General features: G+C 44.8%; 2 protein-coding genes across 2 annotated transcripts; one reads left to right on the top strand and one right to left on the bottom strand.

Annotated features, from left to right (window-relative positions):
- Positions 1 to 7,817: 7,817 nt before the first annotated feature.
- On the bottom strand, positions 7,818 to 11,176 carry LOC116356036 (keratin-associated protein 16-1-like). Its single transcript, XM_031800062.1, has 4 exons — positions 9,339 to 11,176; positions 9,167 to 9,243; positions 8,644 to 8,792; positions 7,818 to 8,290 (listed from the first exon to the last, which is right to left on the bottom strand). Exons 1-4 carry the CDS (start codon positions 10,840 to 10,842, stop codon positions 8,182 to 8,184), a joined length of 1,839 nt encoding a protein of 612 aa, XP_031655922.1. The 5' UTR covers positions 10,843 to 11,176; the 3' UTR covers positions 7,818 to 8,181.
- Positions 11,177 to 18,676: 7,500 nt separating this feature from the next.
- LOC109905036 (ADP-ribosylation factor-like protein 11) lies at positions 18,677 to 20,873 on the top strand. Its single transcript, XM_031800061.1, has one exon. It carries the CDS (start codon positions 18,985 to 18,987, stop codon positions 19,585 to 19,587), a length of 603 nt encoding a protein of 200 aa, XP_031655921.1. The 5' UTR covers positions 18,677 to 18,984; the 3' UTR covers positions 19,588 to 20,873.
- The last annotated feature ends 732 nt before the right edge of the window (positions 20,874 to 21,605 follow it).

Below are 21,605 nucleotides of genomic sequence, written 5' to 3'. Positions count from 1 at the left end.
CCTGGTCATCCCTACTGTCTCTGATCTGACGGACTCACTAAACAGGCATCATTTACAAAGAGTTTGTGAGTGTTGGAGTGTGCCCCTGGCTATCTGTCCAAAAACATAAATGGTGCTCTTTGCTTAATAAGGAATTAGAACTGGTTTATACTTTTACTTTTGAAAGTTAAGTATATTTAAAATCAAATACCTTTAGACTTTTACTCAAGTAGTATGTTACTGGGTGACTTTCACTTGTCATTTTCAATTAAGGCATCTTTACTTTTACTCAAGTATGAGAATTAGGTACTTTTTCCACCACTGTAAACCTGGTGTTTAGGCCAATCATATAAGCTCTGAAAAATATCTGATGTGATTGGTCAAAAGAGCAATTAGTGAAAAAATATACAAGTTGGGCTGTCTGTCCAAACACAATGCAATCCACGCTCATATTCTGATTGGGATTCAATCATGTTTGTAGACAAGCAGCTTTCAAAGGCAACGTTACCATGTTCCAGGATAAACACTGCATATGTCGGTTCATTTGGAAACTACTGGAAGTCAAGTGCACTATTTTAGCATGGTTTCAGATTGTCTGCCTTTATTAGGCTATTGTGAAAAGAAAGGACATCAACAAGATTACTTTATTTTTTTGACTCTCACCTGGGGTGTTTTCAGTTGGATTAAACGTTTGCTGCGTTGAGTGACGGTTTGTACGGAAGGAATCCTTTCCCCAAAACGTTCTTCAACGTTCTGGAACAGACTTTGTAGTATGTTTGCTACGTTTGCTGGGGGTGGCTTGAAGCAATGAGTGACTTATTTAAAAGTGCAGAGGTGCACAAACCCAACTCCTCCCCATTTTCAACTGGTCATTCAGAACATCAACGTTTTCCATTTAGTTGAAAACTGCACACTATTTTTCAGTACTGAACGCAGCCCTGGACTCCAACCACTGAACTGTCACTAACCTCTGCCCACTGAGCTTTCATCTAACCCAGGGGTGTCAAATTTCATTCCACGGAGGGCCCAGTGGGTCTGCAGGTTTTTTAGTTTTCAATTAAGACCTAGACACCAAGGTGAGGGGAGTTCCTTACTAATTAGGCACCTTAATTCTTCAAGTACAAGGGGGGGACCACTGCTCCCCCCTGTCAACCCCTCGTGCCACACAGTTTGGGCACCACTGATCTAACTGATCAAAGGTGTTCTGCCCTTGAGGTAAAGTGGCCTTCAGAACTGGATCCAATAAGGAACACTGTACTGAGCTGGTCAGTGTATTCTTATTGGTTCAGCAGTCTGGGGTCATATTGAGAAAGGCCAACTGGCACTTCATACAATTGGCATAGTCATGTCATAGAAATAAAACTGATTGTTGGAATGGAATCAAAACTGGAACCAGACACTCGTCAAAGCAACCGTGACCCAGCCGTCTCACACTCCGCATGTCAGTAAATATATCTACAAATTATAATAAGCATCATAAAAATAGACAATTATAATATTCCTGTACAATATTTCTGTACAGCTAAGATACTGTATAGTACATACATTACTGAAAAGTAACAATACCGTATGTCTGAAATAATCTGTAACATCTTTCAACACAAAATACTGCATCCAATAACTCAGCCAACCCAATGTTCTCCAGGAACTCTTTGGTTAGCTAGCTAGCGATTTGTTTTGCCATATTAGTATTGACATGAAATCAGTCAAAACACCTAAAAACAACACGTGGTATAAAACTAGCCAAAACTAACCAGGTAGGATTCCGCCCATGGCAGCTTCGTGTCGTTGTCTCTAGCTAGTTGATCGTTCAGAATCATCACAAAGCACGGACTCATCGATGCGTGCGCAGTATTTTCATGATGTCGGCACAATTGGAAATTACCTTGTCATTTTTACGTGGCTCTTCCGCGATATGGATTGAATCCAGCCCTATGACAAGCCAACCATTTTATAACCTGAGATCCTCTTCATTTTGGAGCATGGATATCACCAGAGTGATATCTGGCCATAGTGATAAGATACATACTCAATCTCACACACTCTCCCACAACCCACTGCACATCAGGAAGTGCAGATGTGCTCCTCACTTGTCAAGAACAAACTCAATCCACAAGTACGATTGGAAAGAACAATGGGAAAATTTAAAAACTGGCCTCCAGAGACGCAGGATGAAACTACCAAATCGCAGAGGGAGACAGAAGATGATATCCATATCTAATAGGACCTCTGAACAATTATTTAACAACCCTAATACAGTGGTTAGGGTAGCTTCTTCTGAATGTCCTTTGCCACCAATCTCATGTGCAGTAGACAGACAACCAGAAGCAGGCACTGTGGCTAACACTAAGGCAAATGGTACAGCTGGGTGGCTCTGTATCAGACTGCAGGCCAGGGCCTTGTTAGCGCAGCTTTAACATAGCCCCCTTTGAGGGAGACTGTGGGAGGGGAATCTGCGTGGTTCAGTGGTCAGTTCGGGTTCCACAGCAGCTGGCTCTGCAGATTAACTCTTTGAACAGGATGCATTGGATATGCCAGAAGGCCACAGTCTGGTTCACCGCCGTTAGGTGGTGCACACAGAACTTAAAGCAGAACTCCTCCAGATCCGAGAAACACGACAAGGTTAAACAGGAAGTAGGATGTTAGCACTCCAACCATCCCACCGGAATAGGAATTCAACCAGAACTCAACTGACCCTAACCCTCCTGGGTCGTGTTCAGTAGGCACGAAATGGAAGAAAACGGTCTGAAACTGGGGGGGTACTAATTAAACCTGTCCAGTGACAAACACTCGTCCTTCTTTGCTACGGTGTTCCCTAGTGAACACGTCTCTGGACTAGGCTTGGTAGAAGATGCACTAATGAACACAACCCTGGAGTAGGCTCGGTAGAAGTTGCTCCTAACCACAGCTACAGGGTGAAATATGATAATGCAGATTGGATGAAGGGTTACCTGTTGCTAGGTGTGGGGGTGGGACTGACCTCTGTGTCGTGGCACACAGCGAGACTCTCTTGATGATGTACTGACAGGCGCTTTAGGCGGTTGTCACAGTAGGCCGTGGCCAGGTCCAGCAGACCTAACACAACGATACAGGATAGACAGCCTGGATCACTGTTGACTTTGGATGTTTGCTTGGTTATGTGTATGTATTGCATGTTTCTGGACCTTTATAACTCAATGACCCTTGGTCTATAGAGGAGTTATACCCCAGTATATGAGATTGACTGGTAGCAGTCAAGCTCTCATTGAGTCTTTAACCTTTCCCTATATTGATCAATCCCCTTGTCAGTAAGGTTTGGTGGGTGTGGCTGTGTATGGGGCTGACCAATAGTGTCCTCTGAGGGTAGGTCTATTTTGTCTGTGTAGAACAGGGGTGTCCAACAGGTCGCAGCCCACCTATGAGTGAGTAGCTGAAAGTATACATGTTCCACTACAAACTGTCATAACCAAATCTCACAAGAAATCTACTCAACATTGACATAACTCCACCCCTGGTTAACCACTATTGGCTTAAAAGGATCGGTGTCCCGCTAGCGGGACAACATCCGGTGAAACTGGTGGGAGCGCAATTCAAATAAATAATCATAAATATTATGGATTTTAAACATATATGTACATATAAGTGTCTTATATCGGCTGAAAGCTTAAATTCTTGTTAATCTAAATGCACTGTCCGATTTACAGTAGCTATTACAGCGAAAACATGCCATGCGATGTGGTGCCCCACATCAAAATATTTTTCCACTGGCACAGTTTTCAGACATTCTCAAATATAAATATTAAATATTCACTTACTTCTGAAAATCTTCCTCTGATTTGTCATCCAAAGGGTCCCAGCTATAATTGTAGTGTCATTTTGTTAGATAAAATCCTTCTTTATATCCCAAAAAGTCTGTTTATTTGTCGCCATCGATTTGAGTAATCCACTCGTTCAACCATAGGAATTGCATCCAGGGAGCTATATGACCTTCAATATGACCTTTCTCTTGCATTTCTAAGAGGATGGTCTCTCTCAACTAAAATAATTCCAGTTTGTTTTTCTTTGGATTTTCTGCTACCACGTCTATTGTGTTATATTCTCCTACATTATTTTAATATTTCTACAAACTTTAAAGTGTTCTTTCCAATGGTAACAATTATATGCATATCCTGGCTTCAGGTCCTGAGCTACAGGCAGTTTAATTTGGGCACGTCATTCAGGCAGGAAGTGGAGAAAAAAGAGGCCTAGCCCTAAGAAGTTTTAAAAAGTCAAAACTAACACAATATTTGCCGGTACATTTCCAGCAATATTGCATGTCTGTCTTTGGTGTGCACGTTTGTCTATCACTGTGTGTTGCCAGTTGATGAGGTAACCATCTTGTGGGATAGAAATACTTTCTCCACTCCTTCTCAATTAAATGTTACCTTCAAAGTAGGCTTCTCTGGCAGATTAATGTATATCATGAGTAATTCTAATTGAGCTGGTCATGGGTGCACCTCAGCCACGCTCAAGGTCCTAAACGATATCTTAACCGCCATCGATAAGAAACATTACTGTGCAGCCGTATTCATTGATCTGGCCAAGGCTTTCGACTCTGTCAATCACCACATCCTCATCAGCAGACTCGACAGCCTTGGTTTCTCAAATGATTGCCTCCTCTGATAGAGTTCAGTGTGTCAAATCGGAGGGTTTGCTGTCCGGACCTCTGGAAGTCTCTATGGGGGTGCCACAGGGTTCAATTCTTGGACCGACTCTCTTCTCTGTATACATCAATGATGTCGCTCTTGCTGCTGGTGAGTCTCTGATCCACCTCTACGCAGACACCATTCTGTATACTTCTGGCCCTTCTTTGGACAATGTGTTAACAACCCTCCAGGAAAGCTTGAATGCCATACAACTCTCCTTCCGTGGCCTCCAATTGCTCTTAAATACAAGTAAAACTAAATGCATGCTCTTCAACCGATCGCTGCCAGCACCTGCCCGCCTGTCCAACATCACTACTCTGGACGGCTCTGACTTAGAATACGTGGACAACTACAAATACCTAGGTGTCTGGTTAGACTGTAAACTCTCCTTCCAGACCCACATCAAACATCTCCAATCCAAAGTTAAATCTAGAATTGGCTTCCTATTTCGCAACAAAGCATCCTTCACTCATGCTGCCAAACATACCCTTGTAAAACTGACCATCCTACCAATCCTCGACTTCGGCGATGTCATTTACAAAATAGTCTCCAATACCCTACTCAACTAATTGGATGCAGTCTATCACAGTGCAATCCGTTTTGTCACCAAAGCCCCATATACTACCCACCATTGCGACCTGTACGCTCTCGTTGGCTGGCCCTCGCTTCATATTCGTCGCCAAACCCACTGGTTCCATGTCATCTACAAGACCCTGTTAGGTAAAGTCCCCCCTTATCTCAGCTCGATGGTCACCATAGCATCACCCACCTGTAGCACGCTCCAGCAGGTATATCTCTCTGGTCACCCCCAAAACCAATTATTTCTTTGGCCGCCTCTCCTTCCAGTTCTCTGCTGCCAATGACTGGAACGAACTACAAAAATCTCTGAAACTGGAAACACTTATCTCCCTCACTAGCTTTAAGCACCCACTGTCAGAGCAGCTCACAGATTACTGCACCTGTACATAGCCCACCTATAATTTAGCCCAAACAACTACCTCTTTCCCTACTGTATTTATTTTATTTATTTCCTTTGCACCCCATTATTTTTATTTCTACTTTGCACTTTCTTCCACTGCAAATCTACCATTCCAGTGTTTTACTTGCTATATTGTATTTACTTCGCCACCATGGCCTTTTTTGCCTTTACCTCCCTTATCTCACCTCATTTGCTCGTATACCTATATATCGTATATAGACTTGTTTATACTGTATTATTGACTGTATGTTTGTTTTACTCCATGTGTAACTCTGTGTTGTTGTATGTGTCGAACTGCTTTGCTTTATCTTGGCCAGGTCGCAATTGTAAATGAGAACTTGTTCTCAACTTGCCTACCTGGTTAAATAAAGGTGAAATAAAATAAAATAAAAATAAATAATGAACAAAAATATAAATGCAACATGCAACAATTTCTAATATTTTACTGAGATACAGTTCTTATGAGGAAATCAGACAATTTTAATTAATTAATTCAGCCCTAATCTATAGATTTCACATGACTGGGAATACAGATATGCATCTGTTGGTCACAAATACCCTTAAAAAATAGTTAGGGGCGTAGATCAGAAAAGCAGTCAGTACCTGGTGGGACCGGATCAGAAAAGCAGTCAGTACCTGGTGGGACCGGATCAGAAAAGCAGTCAGTACCTGGTGGGACCGGATCAGAAAAGCAGTCAGTACCTGGTGGGACCAGTATTTGCCTCATGTAGCATGACATCTCCTTCGCATAGCATTGATCAGGCTCTTGACTGTGACCTGTGGAGTGTTGTCCCACTTCTCTTCAATGGCTGTGCAAAGTTGCTGGATATTGGTGGGAACTGGAACATGCTGTCGTACACGTCGATCCAGAGCATTCCAAACATGCTCAATGTCTTGTGAGTATGCAGGCCATGGAAGAACTGGGACATTTTCAGCTTCCAGGAATTGTGTACAGATCCTTGCACCATGAGGTGATGGGGGGCAGATGCAGCACGACAAAGGGCCTCAGGATCTTGTCACGGTATCTCTGTACATTTAAATTTCCATCGATAAAATGCAATTGTGTTCGTTGTCCGTAGTTTGTCTGCCCATACCATAACCCCATCATTACAACATTGACATTAGCAAACCGCTCATCCACACGATACTATACATGTGGTCTGTGGTTGTGAGGCCAACTGGACGTACTGCCAAATTCTATAAAAACACGGAGGCAGCTTATGGTAAATAAATTAACATAAAATTATCTGGAAACAGCTCTGGTGGACATTCTTGCAGTCAGCATTCCAATTGCATGCTCCGTCAAAACTAGAGACATCTGTGACATTGTGTTGTGACAAAATTGCACATTTGAGTGGCCTTTTATTGTCCCTAGCATAAGGTGTACCTGTGTAATGATCATGCTGTTTAATCAGCTTCTTGATATACCACACCTGTCAGCTAGATGGATTATCTTGCCAAAGGAGAAATGCTCACTAACAGGGATGTAAACTAATGTGTGTAAAACATTTGAGTGAAATATGCGTTGTGTATGGACATTTATGGGATCTTTTATTTCAGCTTAAGAAACATGGGACCAACACTTTACATGTTGAGTTTATATTTTTGTTCAATGTATATCATGTATATCATGTGTACCTGTTATTTGCAAACGTTGCCATGAAATAAGTAGCAGCAGTACAGAAACATTGCTAGACCTGCACATTCCTCACTCGCTAGATTCGGAATTAAAGGGCCAGATGCACAAGACAAATTACACAAACAAATCTTCCAGACCTAAAAATATTTTTATGTAAATGTGAGTTAAGCATTGACATGGACTCAGAACATCACATTTGATTATTTCTCATGGAACTATTCTCATTTTGAGAGTGAAAAAATAATCTCAAACCAGGATTTTTTTTTACTGAGAAAACACAATACAGGGCCCCCTTAGATAAAAATACATTTCGTGATTTCGATCTTGTCTCATGGCTGCAACTACCCAACAGGCTCGGGAAAGGCGAAGGTTGAGTCATACGTCCTTTGAAACATGACCCACCAAGCCGCGCTTTCTAACACCCGCTCGCTTAACCCGGAAGCCAGCTGCACCAATGTGTCGGAGGAAACACTGTTCAACTGATGACCGAAGTCAGCCTGCAGGCGCCCGGCCTGCCACAAGGAGTCGCTAGAGCGCGCTGTGCCAAGTAAAGCCCCCCCGGCCAAACCCTCCCCTGACCCAGACGACGATGGGTCAATTGTGTGCCGCCCTATGGGACTCCCGGTCATGGGCGGTTGTGACACAGCGGCTTGGAACCCCAGGCTGTAGTGACGCCGCAACACAGCAATGCAGTGCCTTAGACCGCTGCGCCACTCGAGAGGCCCCTTTAGTTGTTTATTAACCATTATTTTACCAGGTATATAGACAGAAAACATTTACTTCTTGGACACTAAAGTCCCGTGGGAAGAGTTGCATAGGAGAGGAGAAGAAGAGAGGAGAGGAGAAGAATATTTGAAAGCTAAAAATAAGAATGACTAGCTCGCGACATGCTTAATTTTTAAAAAGTAGTTCTCATGCTATTAAAAGGTTGGAGACCCCAGGTGTAGAGGAACTCCAGGAAGGAGCGGTAGACGGGGTAGGAGAACTGGTCGATCTCTATCACCTCCATCAATCCTCATTCCAATGGTACTGGAGAGTGAGAGAGGACTGTTAGCTGTTATGAAGTGCTCACAACTAGCAGTAGAGAGGTAGAGGACAGCTGTAAGCCAGTTAATCAGTTAACATAATTAAATATTCTCCATTTAAGTGTCTGGGTCCTTGAAAAGCACTCTGTACAACTTGTGTTTTATTATATTCTGAAACAATGCCACATTTCTTCACTCACTATGAAAGATAGAACTTGCAATGGATCTGGTAAAACAACTTGACTCAATAGCCCATTCATCTTCCAACTTTCACTATAATCCAGAAAGTTCTTAGTATGTAATGATGTTAACTGGCTAACTTGATCTTGCTTTGTTAGAGCCCAGTGAGCAACCTACCTGACGTGGAGCATGGCCTGTACGTGGATGTTTGCACCGTCCACGCTGAACTTGAGGTCGGCCGTCTCTGGGATATCAAACTTCTCCTTTAGAGACTGGGCCACCATCAGGAAGTCATCATGCTCCGGATAGAAGACACGCACAATGCTCTGTCAACAGGAGAGGACACACACACAGTGCTCTGTCAACAGGAGAGGACACACACACAGTGCTCTGTCAACAGGAGAGGACACACACACAGTGCTCTGTCAACAGGAGAGGACACACACACAGTGCTCTGTCAACAGGAGAGGACACACACACAGTTCTCTGTCAACAGGAGAGGGCACAAGCACAATTCTCTGTCAACAGGAGAGGACACACGCACAATGCTCTGTCAACAGGAGAGGACACACGCACAATGCTCTGTCAACAGGAGAGGACACACACACAATGCTCTCAGGACCAGGGAGTAGGCAGGGCCAGACGCTATTTGGAGGGGAGGAGAGGAGTGAACGTTAGAGGAGGTAGTGTATGTACTCACCTGTTGCACACAGAGACCCTGCAGGCCCACCAGGCGACAAGATGTCAGCTGATTCCCATTGTTGCCCAGCAGCACAACTGAGAGAAACACACACAGGCTGATTAAATACAAATATTAAACACATTTCATATCAAACCCACGTTCAAACAGTGGTCACTGTCACTCAACTCACCATTCTCAACCACAGCCAGAGGTTTGACCTCAGGTGACGCTAACAGCCACCTTGTTCTGCAGACAGTTGGACAAACTCCTGGGATTGGGCTGGTTGGCTGTGGACCCTGGCCCCACCTGGCAGTTATTGTAGCCCCACGCATACAGGAGGGGAAAACAGGAAGGGCTGCATACAGGAGGGGAAAACAGGAAGGGCTGCATACAGGAGGGGCAAACAGGAAGGGCTGCATACAGGAGGGGCAAACAGGAAGGGCTGCATACAGGAGGGGCAAACAGGAAGGGCTGCATACAGGAGGGGCAAACAAGAAGAGCTGCATACAGGAGGGGCAAACAAGAAGAGCTGCATACAGGAGGGGCAAACAGGAAGGGCTGCATACAGGAGGGGCAAACAGGAAGGGCTGCATACAGGAGGGGCAAACAGGAAGGGCTGCATACAGGAGGGGCAAACAGGAAGGGCTGCATACAGGAGGGGCAAACAGGAAGGGCTGCATACAGGAGGGGAAAACAGGAAGGGCTGCATACAGGAGGGGCAAACAGGAAGGGCTGCATACAGGAGGGGAAAACAGGAAGGGCTGCATACAGGAGGGGAAAACAGGAAGGGCCGCATACAGGAGGGGAAAACAGGAAGGGCCGCATACAGGAGGGGAAAACAGGAAGGGCTGCATACAGGAGGGGAAAACAGGAAGGGCTACATACAGGAGGGGCAAACAGGAAGGGCTGCATACAGGAGGGGAAAACAGGAAGAGCTGCATACAGGAGGGGAAAACAGGAAGGGCTGCATACAGGAGGGGAAAACAGGAAGGGCTGCATACAGGAGGGGAAAACAGGAAGGGCTGCATACAGGAGGGGAAAACAGGAAGGGCTGCATACAGGAGGGGAAAACAGGAAGGGCTGCATACAGGAGGGGAAAACAGGAAGAGCTGCATACAGGAGGGGAAAACAGGAAGAGCTGCATACAGGAGGGGAAAACAGGAAGGGCTGCATACAGGAGGGGAAAACAGGAAGGGCTGCATACAGGAGGGGAAAACAGGAAGGGCTGCATACAGGAGGGGAAAACAGGAAGGGCTGCATACAGGAGGGGAAAACAGGAAGGGCTGCATACAGGAGGGGAAAACAGGAAGGGCTGCATACAGGAGGGGAAAACAGGAAGGGCTGCATACAGGAGGGGAAAACAGGAAGGGCTGCATACAGGAGGGGAAAACAGGAAGGGCTGCATACAGGAGGGGAAAACAGGAAGGGCTGCATACAGGAGGGGAAAACAGGAAGGGCTGCATACAGGAGGGGAAAACAGGAAGGGCTGCATACAGGAGGGGAAAACAGGAAGAGCTGCATACAGGAGGGGAAAACAGGAAGGGCTGCATACAGGAGGGGAAAACAGGAAGGGCTGCATACAGGAGGGGAAAACAGGAAGGGCTGCATACAGGAGGGGAAACAGGAAGGGCTGCATACAGGAGGGGAAAACAGGAAGGGCTGCATACAGGAGGGGAAAACAGGAAGGGCTGCATACAGGAGGGGAAAACAGGAAGGGCTGCATACAGGAGGGGAAAACAGGAAGGGCTGCATACAGGAGGGGAAAACAGGAAGGGCTACATACAGGAGGGGCAAACAGGAAGGGCTACATACAGGAGGGGCAAATAGGAAGGGCTACATACAGGAGGGGCAAACAGGAAGGGCTACATACAGGAGGGGAAAACAGGAAGGGCTGCATACAGGAGGGGCAAACAAGAAGAGCCAGAGAGTCACATTCAACTGATTAACTTGATTTCCTTCAGGTTTAATAACACAGATCTAACAGCAGTACCCTGACAATACAACAGATTCATTCTAGAATGGTGTCAGTCGCTGGATCACTGTGACATAAAGCTGAATCAACAGATGTTAACAATAAGGCCTTTATATCAGAGCTTATGTTTATAGGTTCACAGTAAGTGAGTTTAGACCAGGGCACAATGGTAAGGGGTTTAGACTGCACTGTTTCTCAATCTCAACCCATGGTCTGTGGAATGTTGTTGGGAAGCCCCTCAGATGGTTCTCTGACAGACACAAGTGTTATTTGGAATAGAAGTAGTCCTCCATGGAGAAATATAATATAGGGTAGATTCCATCTTTCACTCGGTCTTTCCCTGCTTTCTCCATCCATCCAATAAAAATATAAAAGTATCACATTTTCTTCCCAGTTGCAACCTTGTCTCATCGCTGCAACTCCTTAATGGGCTTGGGAAAGTCGAAGGTTGAGACATGCATCCTCCGAAACATGATTTACCTAGCCCCTACTTCTTAAACACACTCCACGCAGGAGTGGACGACCGAAGTCAGCTTTCAAGTACCCGGCCCGCCACAAGGAGTTGCTAGAGTGCGATGAGCCAAATAAAGCCCCCCGGCCAAAACCCAGGCCGTAGTGGCGCCTCAGCACTGCGATGCAGTCCCTTAGACCGCTGCACCACTCGAGACCTCACCATCCATCCATCCATCCATCCATCTCTCTCTATCCTTTCAGGATAGTCAGTTTAAGAGGGTATGTTTGGCAGCATGAGTGAAGGAGGCTTTGTTGCGAAATAGGAAGCAGATTCTAAATTTTATTTTGGATTGGAGATGCTTAATGTGAGTCTGGAAGGAGAGTTTACGAATATCTAGGTGTCTAGTTAGAATACGTGGACAATTACAGTCTAAGGCAGAATCGTCCAGAGTAGTGATGTTGGACAGGGGTGCTAAGGAGTATTTCTGTCTGTAATAAAGTCCTTTTGTGGGGAAAAACTCATTCTGATTGGCTGGGCCTGGCTCCCAAGTGGGTGGACCTATGCCCTCCCAGGCCCACCCATGGCTGCACATCTGCCCAGTCATGTGAAATCCATAAATTAGGGCCTAATGAATTTATTAAATTGACTGATTTCCTTCTATGAACTGTAACTCAGTAAAATCTTTGAAATTGTTGCATGTTGAGTTAATATTTTTGTTCAGTACAGATGACCTCATTGGCAGAGGTTCCAAATGCACAGGCCTGCAGTATGGACAAGAGCTTCTCCCCCCTAAAGTGAAAAATAAACACAATAACAAGGCTATATACAGGGGGTACTGGTACTAAGTCAGTGAGCCGGGGGTACGAGTTAGTTGAGGTCACTTGTACATGTAGGTTGGGGTGAAGTGACTATGCATAGATAATAAACAGCAAGTGGCAGCAGTGTACAAAACAAATGGGAGGGGGGGGGGGGCATTTGATTAACTGTTCAGCAGTCTTATGGCTTGGGGCCATTTGATTAACTGTTCAGCAGTCTTATGGCTTGGGGGTAGAAGCTGTTAAGGAGCCTTTTGGTCCTAGACTTGGGGCTCCGGTACCACTTGCCGTGCGGTAGCAGAGAGAACAGTCTATGGCTTGGGTGAATGGAGTCACTGACAATTTTATGGGCTTTCCACTGACACCGGCTATTATATACACAGTTGAAGTCGGAAGTTTACATACACCTTAGCCAACTACATTTAAACTCAGTTTTTCACAATTCCTAACATTTAATCCTAGTAACAAATTCCCTGTCTTAGGTCAGTTAGGATCACCACTTTGTTTTAAGTATGTGAAATGTCAGAATAATAGTAGAGAGAATGATTTATTTCAGCTTTTATTTCTTTCATCACATTCCCAGTGGGTCAGAAGTTTACATACACTCAATTAGTATTTGGTAGCATGCCTTTAAATTGTTTAATAACTTGGGTCAAACGTTTCGGGTAGCCTTCCACAAGCTTCCCACAATAAGTTGGGTGAATTTAGGCCCATTCCTCCTGACAGAGCTGGTGTAACTGAGTCAGGTTTGTAGGCCTCCTTGCTCACACACGCTTGTCCAGTTCTGCCCCAAAAAATACTATAGGATTGAGGTCAGGTCTTTGTGATGGCCACTCCAATACCTTGACTTTGTTGTCCTTAAGCCATTTTGCCACAACTTTGGAAGTATGCTTGGGGTCATTGTCTATTTGGAAGACCCATTTTCAACCAAGCTTTAACTTCCTGACTGATGCCTTAAGATGTTACTTCCATATATCCACATAATTTTCCTACCTCATGATGCCATCTATTTTGTGAAATGCACCAGTCCCTCCTGCAGCAAAGAACCCCCACAACATGATGCTGCCACCCCCGTGCTTCACGGTTGGGATGGTGTTCTTCGACTTGCAAGCATCCTCCTTTTTCCTCCAAAAATAACAATGGTCATTATGGCCAAACAGTTCCAGTTTTATTTCATCAGACCAGAGGATATTTCTCCAAAAATAACAAGCTTTGTCCCCATGTGCAGTTGCAAACCGTAGTCTGGCTTTTTTTAATGGCGGTTTTGGAGCAGTGGCTTCTTCCTTCCTGAGCGGCCTTTCAGGTTATTGTCGATATAGGACTTGTTTTACTGTGGCTATAGATACTTTTGTACCGTTTCCTCCAGCATCTTCACAAGGTCCTTTGCTGTTGTTCCGGGATTGGTTTGCACTTTTCGCACCAAAGTACGTTCATCTCTAGGAGACAGAACGCGTCTCCTTCCTGAACAGTATGACTGCTTCGTGGTCCCATGGTGTTTATACTTGTATACTATTGTTTGTACAGATGAATGTGGTACCTTCAGGCATTTGTAAATTGCTCCCAAGGATGAACCAGACTTGTGGAGGTCTACAATTTTATTTCTGAGCTGTTGGCTGATTTCTTTTGATTTTACCATGATGTCAAGCAAAGAGGCACTGAGTTTGAAGGTAGGCCTTGAAACACATCCATAGGTACACCTCCAATTGACTCAAATGAGGTCAATTAGCCTATCAGAAGCTTCTAAAGCCATGACATAATTTTCTGGAATTTTCCAAGCTGTTTAAAGGCACAGTCAGCTTAATGTATGTAAACTCCTGTCCCACTGGAATTGTGATACAGTGAATTATAAGTGAAATAATCTGTCTGTAAACAACTGTTGGAAAACTTAGTTGTGCCATGCACAAAGTAGATGTCCTAACCAACTTGCCAAAACTATAGTTTTGTTAACAAGACATTTGTGGAGTGGTTGAAAAATGAATTTTAATGACTCCAACCTAAGTGTATGTAAACATCCGACTTCAACTCTAGGTCCTGGATTGTAGGAAGCTTGGCACCAGTGATGTACTGGGCAGTACACATTACAACAGTGGCGCTATAATTGACAGATGCTTATCTCTCTTGATCTGTTGTACTCAGAGTGATGCAATTTGGCACACATGCTCAGGGATGAGTCTAGCTAACCTGTAAAGTATGATTCAGACTTGGTCGCATGGTGGCACTGTTGGATAGGAAAAATCATTCATGCAAGCTCATAGCGGCCATATCGTTTGAGCACGAGTCTTGAAAATATATTGTATGAAAATGTGCAACTATAGCTGCTATATACCAAATTTGGTCCCCCAAAAAGTGTCCAAAATACATCAAAAGCATATTACATTGCATGATCAGTTTGATTTTGAGTTCTGATATTTGGCAAGTCTGCTAAGCAGCACAGAAGTAGCTCATTCTAGGGCAAAATGTCCAATTTGTCCACATTTTCATTCTAACCTAGCACAAACCCAACTAATCACCAAGTCCTATTTGAATCAGGTGGGTTAGTGTTGGGCTGGAACAAATATGTGCAACCTGAGGAATGGATTGTGAAACACTGACCTTACCTGTGGTCAATTCTAAATCAGGTGACCTGAGACATAGGTAAAAAAAAAACTTGATACTGTTTTAATGCAGAGTGTCTGGAAGTGAGAGACAACAAATGATGTGACTTGTCAACATTCAGCAAGACCAATTGACTTCAGAGCTGCAGAGACAGTCACTTTCCTATGAAATAAATAGGTCGAAGGTCACTAGATCACTGTCTGGCTTGACAAACACTAGACACAAGTCTAGATCATTTTGGCATAAATTGAAATTTAATCATTTTTTCAAAAACATACACACATACATATAGTCAGATGTTTGGTAAACAGGTGTGTAGACTAACAGTCAAATGTTTACTTACAGTCCTTCCCAATAATGCAGAGAGAGAAAATAGAGGAATAATACAAAAGTATTAACCTGCAACAATAAGAGTGTTACCGTGGCAATATACACAGAGTACCAGTAGCTAGTAGATGTGCGGTGCTACGAGGTAGTTGCGGTTGATATGTACATACTGTATAGTTAGGGATAACGTGACTAGGCAACAGGATAGATAATAAAACAGTAGCAGCAGCACAAAGGGTCAAAGCAGATAGTTAAATAGTTAACCATTAGCTACCCACAGACATACTATTTAGCAGTCATGTTTTCGGGGTAGAAGCTGTTCAGGGTCTTGTTGGTACTAGACTTGGTACATCAGTACCGCTTGCTGTGTTGTAGCAAACAAAAGTTTATGACTTGACTAGCTGGAGTCTGAACATTTTTAGGGTCTTCCTTTGACACCGCCTGGTATAGAGGCCACTGCCCTAGTGATGTACTGGGCCGTATGCACTACCCTCTGTAATGCCTTGCGGTCGGATGCCAAGCAGTTACTATACCAAGCGGTGATGGTGCCAGTCAAGATGCTCTCAATGGTGCAAATGTAGAACTTTTTGGAGGATCTCGAGAGCCCATGCCAAATCTTTTCAGCCTCCTGGGCAGTGGAGGCTGCTGAGGGGAGGACGGCTCATAATAATGGCTGGAACGGAGCGAATGGCATCAAACACATTCAAAACATGTTTGATGTTCCACTTATTCCGTTCCAGTCATTTCCACGAGACCGTCCTCCCCAATTAAGGTGCCACCAACCTCCTGTGCTCCTGAGGGGGAAGAGGCGCTGTCGTGCCCTCTTCACGACTCTGTTGGTCTACAGCCCAGTCGATGTGAAGGGGGGCGTGTTCGGCCCTCCTTTTTCTGTAGTCTACCATCAGCTCCTTTGCCTTGCTGACTTTGAGGGAGAGGTCTCTGACCTCCCTATAGGCTGTCTCATTGTAGTCTACCATCAGCTCCTTTGCCTTGCTGACTTTGAGGGAGAGGTCTCTGACCTCCCTATAGGCTGTCTCATTGTAGTCTACCATCAGCTCCTTTGCCTTGCTGACTTTGAGGGAGAGGTCTCTGACCTCCCTATAGGCTGTCTCATTGTAGTCTACCATCAGCTCCTTTGCCTTGCTGACTTTGAGGGAGAGGTCTCTGACCTCCCTATAGGCTGTCTCATTGTAGTCTACCATCAGCTCCTTTGCCTTGCTGACTTTGAGGGAGAGGTCTCTGACCTCCCTATAGGCTGTCTCATTGTAGTCTACCATCAGCTCCTTTGCCTTGCTGACTTTGAGGGAGAGGTCTCTGACCTCCCTATAGGCTGTCTCATTGTAGTCTACCATCAGCTCCTTTGCCTTGCTGACTTTGAGGGAGAGGTCTCTGACCTCCCTATAGGCTATCTCATTGTAGTCTACCATCAGCTCCTTTGCCTTGCTGACTTTGAGGGAGAGGTCTCTGACCTCCCTATAGGCTGTCTCATTGTAGTCTACCATCAGCTCCTTTGCCTTGCTGACTTTGAGGGAAAGGTCTCTGACCTCCCTATAGGCTGTCTCATTGTAGTCTACCATCAGCTCCTTTGCCTTGCTGACTTTGAGGGAGAGGTCTCTGACCTCCCTATAGGCTGTCTCATTGTAGTCTACCATCAGCTCCTTTGCCTTGCTGACTTTGAGGGAGAGGTCTCTGACCTCCCTATAGGCTGTCCCATTGTAGTCTACCATCAGCTCCTTTGCCTTGCTGACTTTGAGGGAGAGGTCTCTGACCTCCCTATAGGCTGTCTCATTGTAGTCTACCATCAGCTCCTTTGCCTTGCTGACTTTGAGGGAGAGGTCTCTGACCTCCCTATAGGCTGTCTCATTGTAGTCTACCATCAGCTCCTTTGCCTTGCTGACTTTGAGGGAGAGGTCTCTGACCTCCCTATAGGCTATCTCATTGTAGTCTACCATCAGCTCCTTTGCCTTGCTGACTTTGAGGGAGAGGTCTCTGACCTCCCTATAGGCTGTCTCATTGTAGTCTACCATCAGCTCCTTTGCCTTGCTGACTTTGAGGGAGAGATCTCTGACCTCCCTATAGGCTGTCTCATTGTAGTCTACCATCAGCTCCTTTGCCTTGCTGACTTTGAGGGAGAGGTCTCTGACCTCCCTATAAGCTGTCTCATTGTAGTCTACCATCAGCTCCTTTGCCTTGCTGACTTTGAGGGAGAGGTCTCTGACCTCCCTGTAGGCTGTCTCATTGTAGTCGGTGATCAGGCCTACCACCGTCGTGTCGTCAGCAAACAATGACGGTGATGGAGTCGTGCACAGCTGCACAGCGACCATTAAAATAAACACCCACCAAACATGAATGATGCCATAATCCTCATAAATCAGGTTTTGCAAGAAGCCTGATCTCTCTCTTGATCACTCAGTTAATCATGGGGGGGTAGAGGTTTGTTCAGTAAGCTTGAACATTTGCTACGTTGTGGAATGATTTGTACTGAACAACACGTTTCCTCAAAACGTTCTCTTGCGTACTCTAACAGACTTTAAGATACGTTTGCTCCCGTTCGGTGGCTGTAGCAAGGTGTGGGTTGAAGCGATGAGTGACGTATATAAATGGCAGTGGCCATGTTAACAGCGTTCCCCAACCCACAACCTCCCTGTTTTTCAACTGTTCGTTAAGTACATGTCACGTTCACATGAAGAGATTCGCAAGACAGACGCAGGAATGCCGTAATTTGGGCTAAATAAAAACCCTATTACGCGAGCCATGTAAAGGCATGGGGACGAAGACCAAACAAACACATACACAAGGTTGAAACCCAAACAAAAGAGTGAGGAGTACCTCGAATAAATACACACACGCACAATGATTAACACTCGGGACGAAACACACAACACAGGTACTCTCACACACACTAACGGACATTGTAACAATAGTCGACAGCCCAATGGAAACCAAAGGGCACACTTATACAAATCAGTGGGAATAGGGGACAGGTGTGCGTAATGAAAGTTCGGGAGGGATCTGTGACAGTACAGCAGTTTCCGTTCAATTGAACGTACTGAACGCAACCCAGTTGATTCTGTGGGCGTTTCCTGTTTTATTCACTCTAATCTAGGGTCAGAACAGAGGTACATTTAATACAGATCCTTGGTCAAAGTGGCTGTGCCCTTCTGTTTGTTTGATAACAAGAATGTTTTATTTTTACTACATCTTGTTGCCCCTCATGTCAGCAAATTGCACCTCCATCTCCCATTTCTGATTTTAGTAGCTCTGAAAATAAACTACCCACAATCAACTTCTCACCAACTACTTAATTATTTAACTGCCACAGGTGTAACCCAGAGCCATGGTTACCATCCCCAGTGATTGAGATCCCAGTCAGCTGGGTTGATTAGTCCAATGGGAGCTAGCGCTGGCTTAGAAAGCTGCATGCAAACACATGAAAATAACTAGATGATATCTCACTTGGTTATGACTGTTCAGTGACATTCAGCTGTGCTGTAGGAGCCTCCATTTCAGCACAAAAGGTGTAATGGCAAGCAGCTGGAATACATACTCACAAACCAACACGATAAAGAGGAATCGGGACCTTGCTGATAACTGAAGATTTGATGATTCATTTCTAAGCCTTGATGTTTAACTGATCTGCTCCACTCATTGGACTATTAAAGGACAAGCTTAGATGGACTCCAACCATCACAGATCTGCAGAAACCTTCATCTTTCATAAAAACCTCAAAGTCCTGTCTGACATGGGTCTGGCCCTGTGCAGACAGTCTCACAGCCACACGGCCAAAGTGGTTCTAGTGGGCCTGGACGGGGCGGGGAAGTCCACCCTCCTCCACCGCCTTCTTAGGGGCGAGCTGGCGCACACCACCCCCACCGTAGGCTTCAACGTGGGCTCGCTGGAGCTGGACTCTGGCCTGGAGCTGACCGTGTGGGACATAGGGGGCCAGGGGGGCATGCGCGCCCAGTGGGGAGACCACATGGAGGAATGCGATGCCCTGCTGTTTATGGTGGACGGGGTAGACCGGGTACGGATCGGGGAGGCAAGGGCGGCGTTGGGGAGAGTGCTGGGGGATGAGAGGGTGAGGGGGGTCCCCCTAATGGTGCTGGTTAATAAGATGGACCTAACAGAGGCCATGGGGCTCCAGGAGGTGACGGGCGGGCTGGGGCTGGAGCAGTGCTGGGATAGAGACTGGGAGGTGCAGGGGTGCAGCGCTCACAATGGCCTGGGGCTCCAAGAGGCCCTGGACTCTTTGGCCACACTCATCAGAAAGCGCTGAGGGAGAACTCAGACACACACAAGGATATATGGAAACTTTGGCAAATGCACAGATCAATGGACAAGGAATGGGCTCTCATATACAAACAGGTAAAGAATAGGCACACACACATTTGGACAAAAGGGAACCTGTGAGGCTTTTCATAAGCTAACTGTGCTCCTATCACTAACTAGCCCCATGTCTCACAGTATGCAACATGCCAGTAGGTTATTTGAATATAGAAACAGTTGTGATATTCACTATGAAGGAAACTATTCAATGGGACTTGAGATTCACAGATTGGAATTAAATGGCTACTTTTATCACAAGGACAAAACCCCAATGAGATCATCCACCTGTTTTTACACTTACTGTAACAATGACATGTATTTTACATGAAACTAATCTCCCCACAGCAATGTCACAAGTGCCACTCATTTTTACAATTGACAGAAGATGCAGTATCCTTCTACACCACAAGGTGGTCTCCTTATTTAGCCACAGTCCTGCTGGTTATAGTTTCTCCCTGGAAGTTAAATCAATGGTTGCTACTCCAGATTGAAGTGTTGACACTACCAGACTGAAGGGATTGGTGATACACAGTTACATTAAAATAGAACCTTTAGTCGTATATTCAGTAAAGCTGATTACTTTTTATTGGTCTTAAGTATTTGAGAGCAAATGTGTCAGGTATATTTATCCAGGTACCATGTACAGCAACTCTAAATCACATACATGAGAGCATAGTCACTTTGTCCCTTCTTTAGGAATAAGAATCTCTCCCCAATTTTTCCAGACAGACAATACACCTTGATGTTACTGTATCAATCAGAAAGCTTGCAGCAGTGAGGATCCAATGGCTAACAGCACATTTATTTTGGTTAGGATCAGTAGTACAGAGAACATGTCCTAAGGATGAGATGAGAGGAAGTGATGTCATAATCAAAATCCCCTGATTGATTAGCAGAATGTGGCATTGATGAGTTTGTTTGTGGTGAGGTGAATGTAGTGTCTTCAAAGTATTTACACCCCTTGGAATGTTCCACATTTTGTTGTGTTACAGTCTGAATATAACAGATTAAAATGTTGATTTTGTGACATTGGCCTAGACACAATACGCCATAATGTCGAAGTGGAATTGTTTTGACATTCTTACAAATTCTTTCAAACCTAAAAGCTGAAATGTCAAGTCAATAAGTATTCACACCCTTTGTTATGGCGGATCATTGCACAACCAAAGATATAGGCGTCCTTCCTAACTCCGCTGCCGGAGAAGGACACCGCTCAGGGATTTCACCATGAGGGCAATGGGGACTATAAAACACAGTTGAATGGCTGTGACAGGAGAAAACTGAGGATGGATCCACAACACCATAGTTACTCCACAATATTAACCTAAATGACAGTGAAAAGGAGAACGCTTGTACAGAATACAAATATTCCAAAACATGCATTCTGTTTGCAATAAAACACTAAAGTAAAAAACTGAAAAATGTGGCAAAGAAATTAACTTAATTTTGATAATAAAAGTTGTGTTTGGGGCAAATCCAACACCACGGTCTGCTTTACAGCTGATACGGAGACACATTCACCCGTCAGCAGGACAATAACCTAAAACACAAGGCCAAACATACACTGCAGTAGCTTACCAAGACAACGTTGAATGTTCCCGAGTGACCTACTTAGTTGACTTATATCAGCTAGAAAATCTATGGCAAGACTTGAAAATGGCTGTCTAGCAATGATCAACAAACAATGACAGAATGAAGCATTTTTAAAAGCATAATGGGCAAACGTCACACTTCCCAGGTGTGCAAATCTCTTAGACTCACCCAGAAAGACTCACAGCTGTAATCACTCTTAAGAGACTTACCCAGAAAGACTCACAGCTGTAATCACTCTTAAGAGACTTACCCAGAAAGACTCACAGCTGTAATCACTCTTAAGAGACTTACCCAGAAAGACTCACAGCTGTAACTCACAGCTGTAACACATAGCTGTAGTCACTGCTAAAGGTGTTTCTAACATATCCACTCACA

The sequence above is a fragment of the Oncorhynchus kisutch genome, linkage group LG2 (genome assembly GCF_002021735.2).
Source record: "Oncorhynchus kisutch isolate 150728-3 linkage group LG2, Okis_V2, whole genome shotgun sequence".
Lineage (NCBI taxonomy): Eukaryota > Metazoa > Chordata > Actinopteri > Salmoniformes > Salmonidae > Oncorhynchus > Oncorhynchus kisutch.
This window is presented reverse-complemented; position numbering and strand designations above follow the sequence as displayed.

Excerpts from the sequence above, each read along its gene's own strand:
- LOC116356036 (XM_031800062.1), bottom strand. The coding sequence starts at position 10,842 with ATGCAGCCCTTCCTGTTTTCCCCTCCTGTATGCAGCCCTTCCTGTTTT. Across the intron at positions 9,244-9,338 it reads TCTGGCTGTGGTTGAGAATG|TTGTGCTGCTGGGCAACAAT; the intron begins GTGAGTTGAGTG and ends TGTTTCTCTCAG. Across the intron at positions 8,291-8,643 it reads CAGGCCATGCTCCACGTCAG|TACCATTGGAATGAGGATTG; the intron begins GTAGGTTGCTCA and ends CTCACTCTCCAG.
- LOC109905036 (XM_031800061.1), top strand. The coding sequence starts at position 18,985 with ATGGACTCCAACCATCACAGATCTGCAGAAACCTTCATCTTTCATAAA.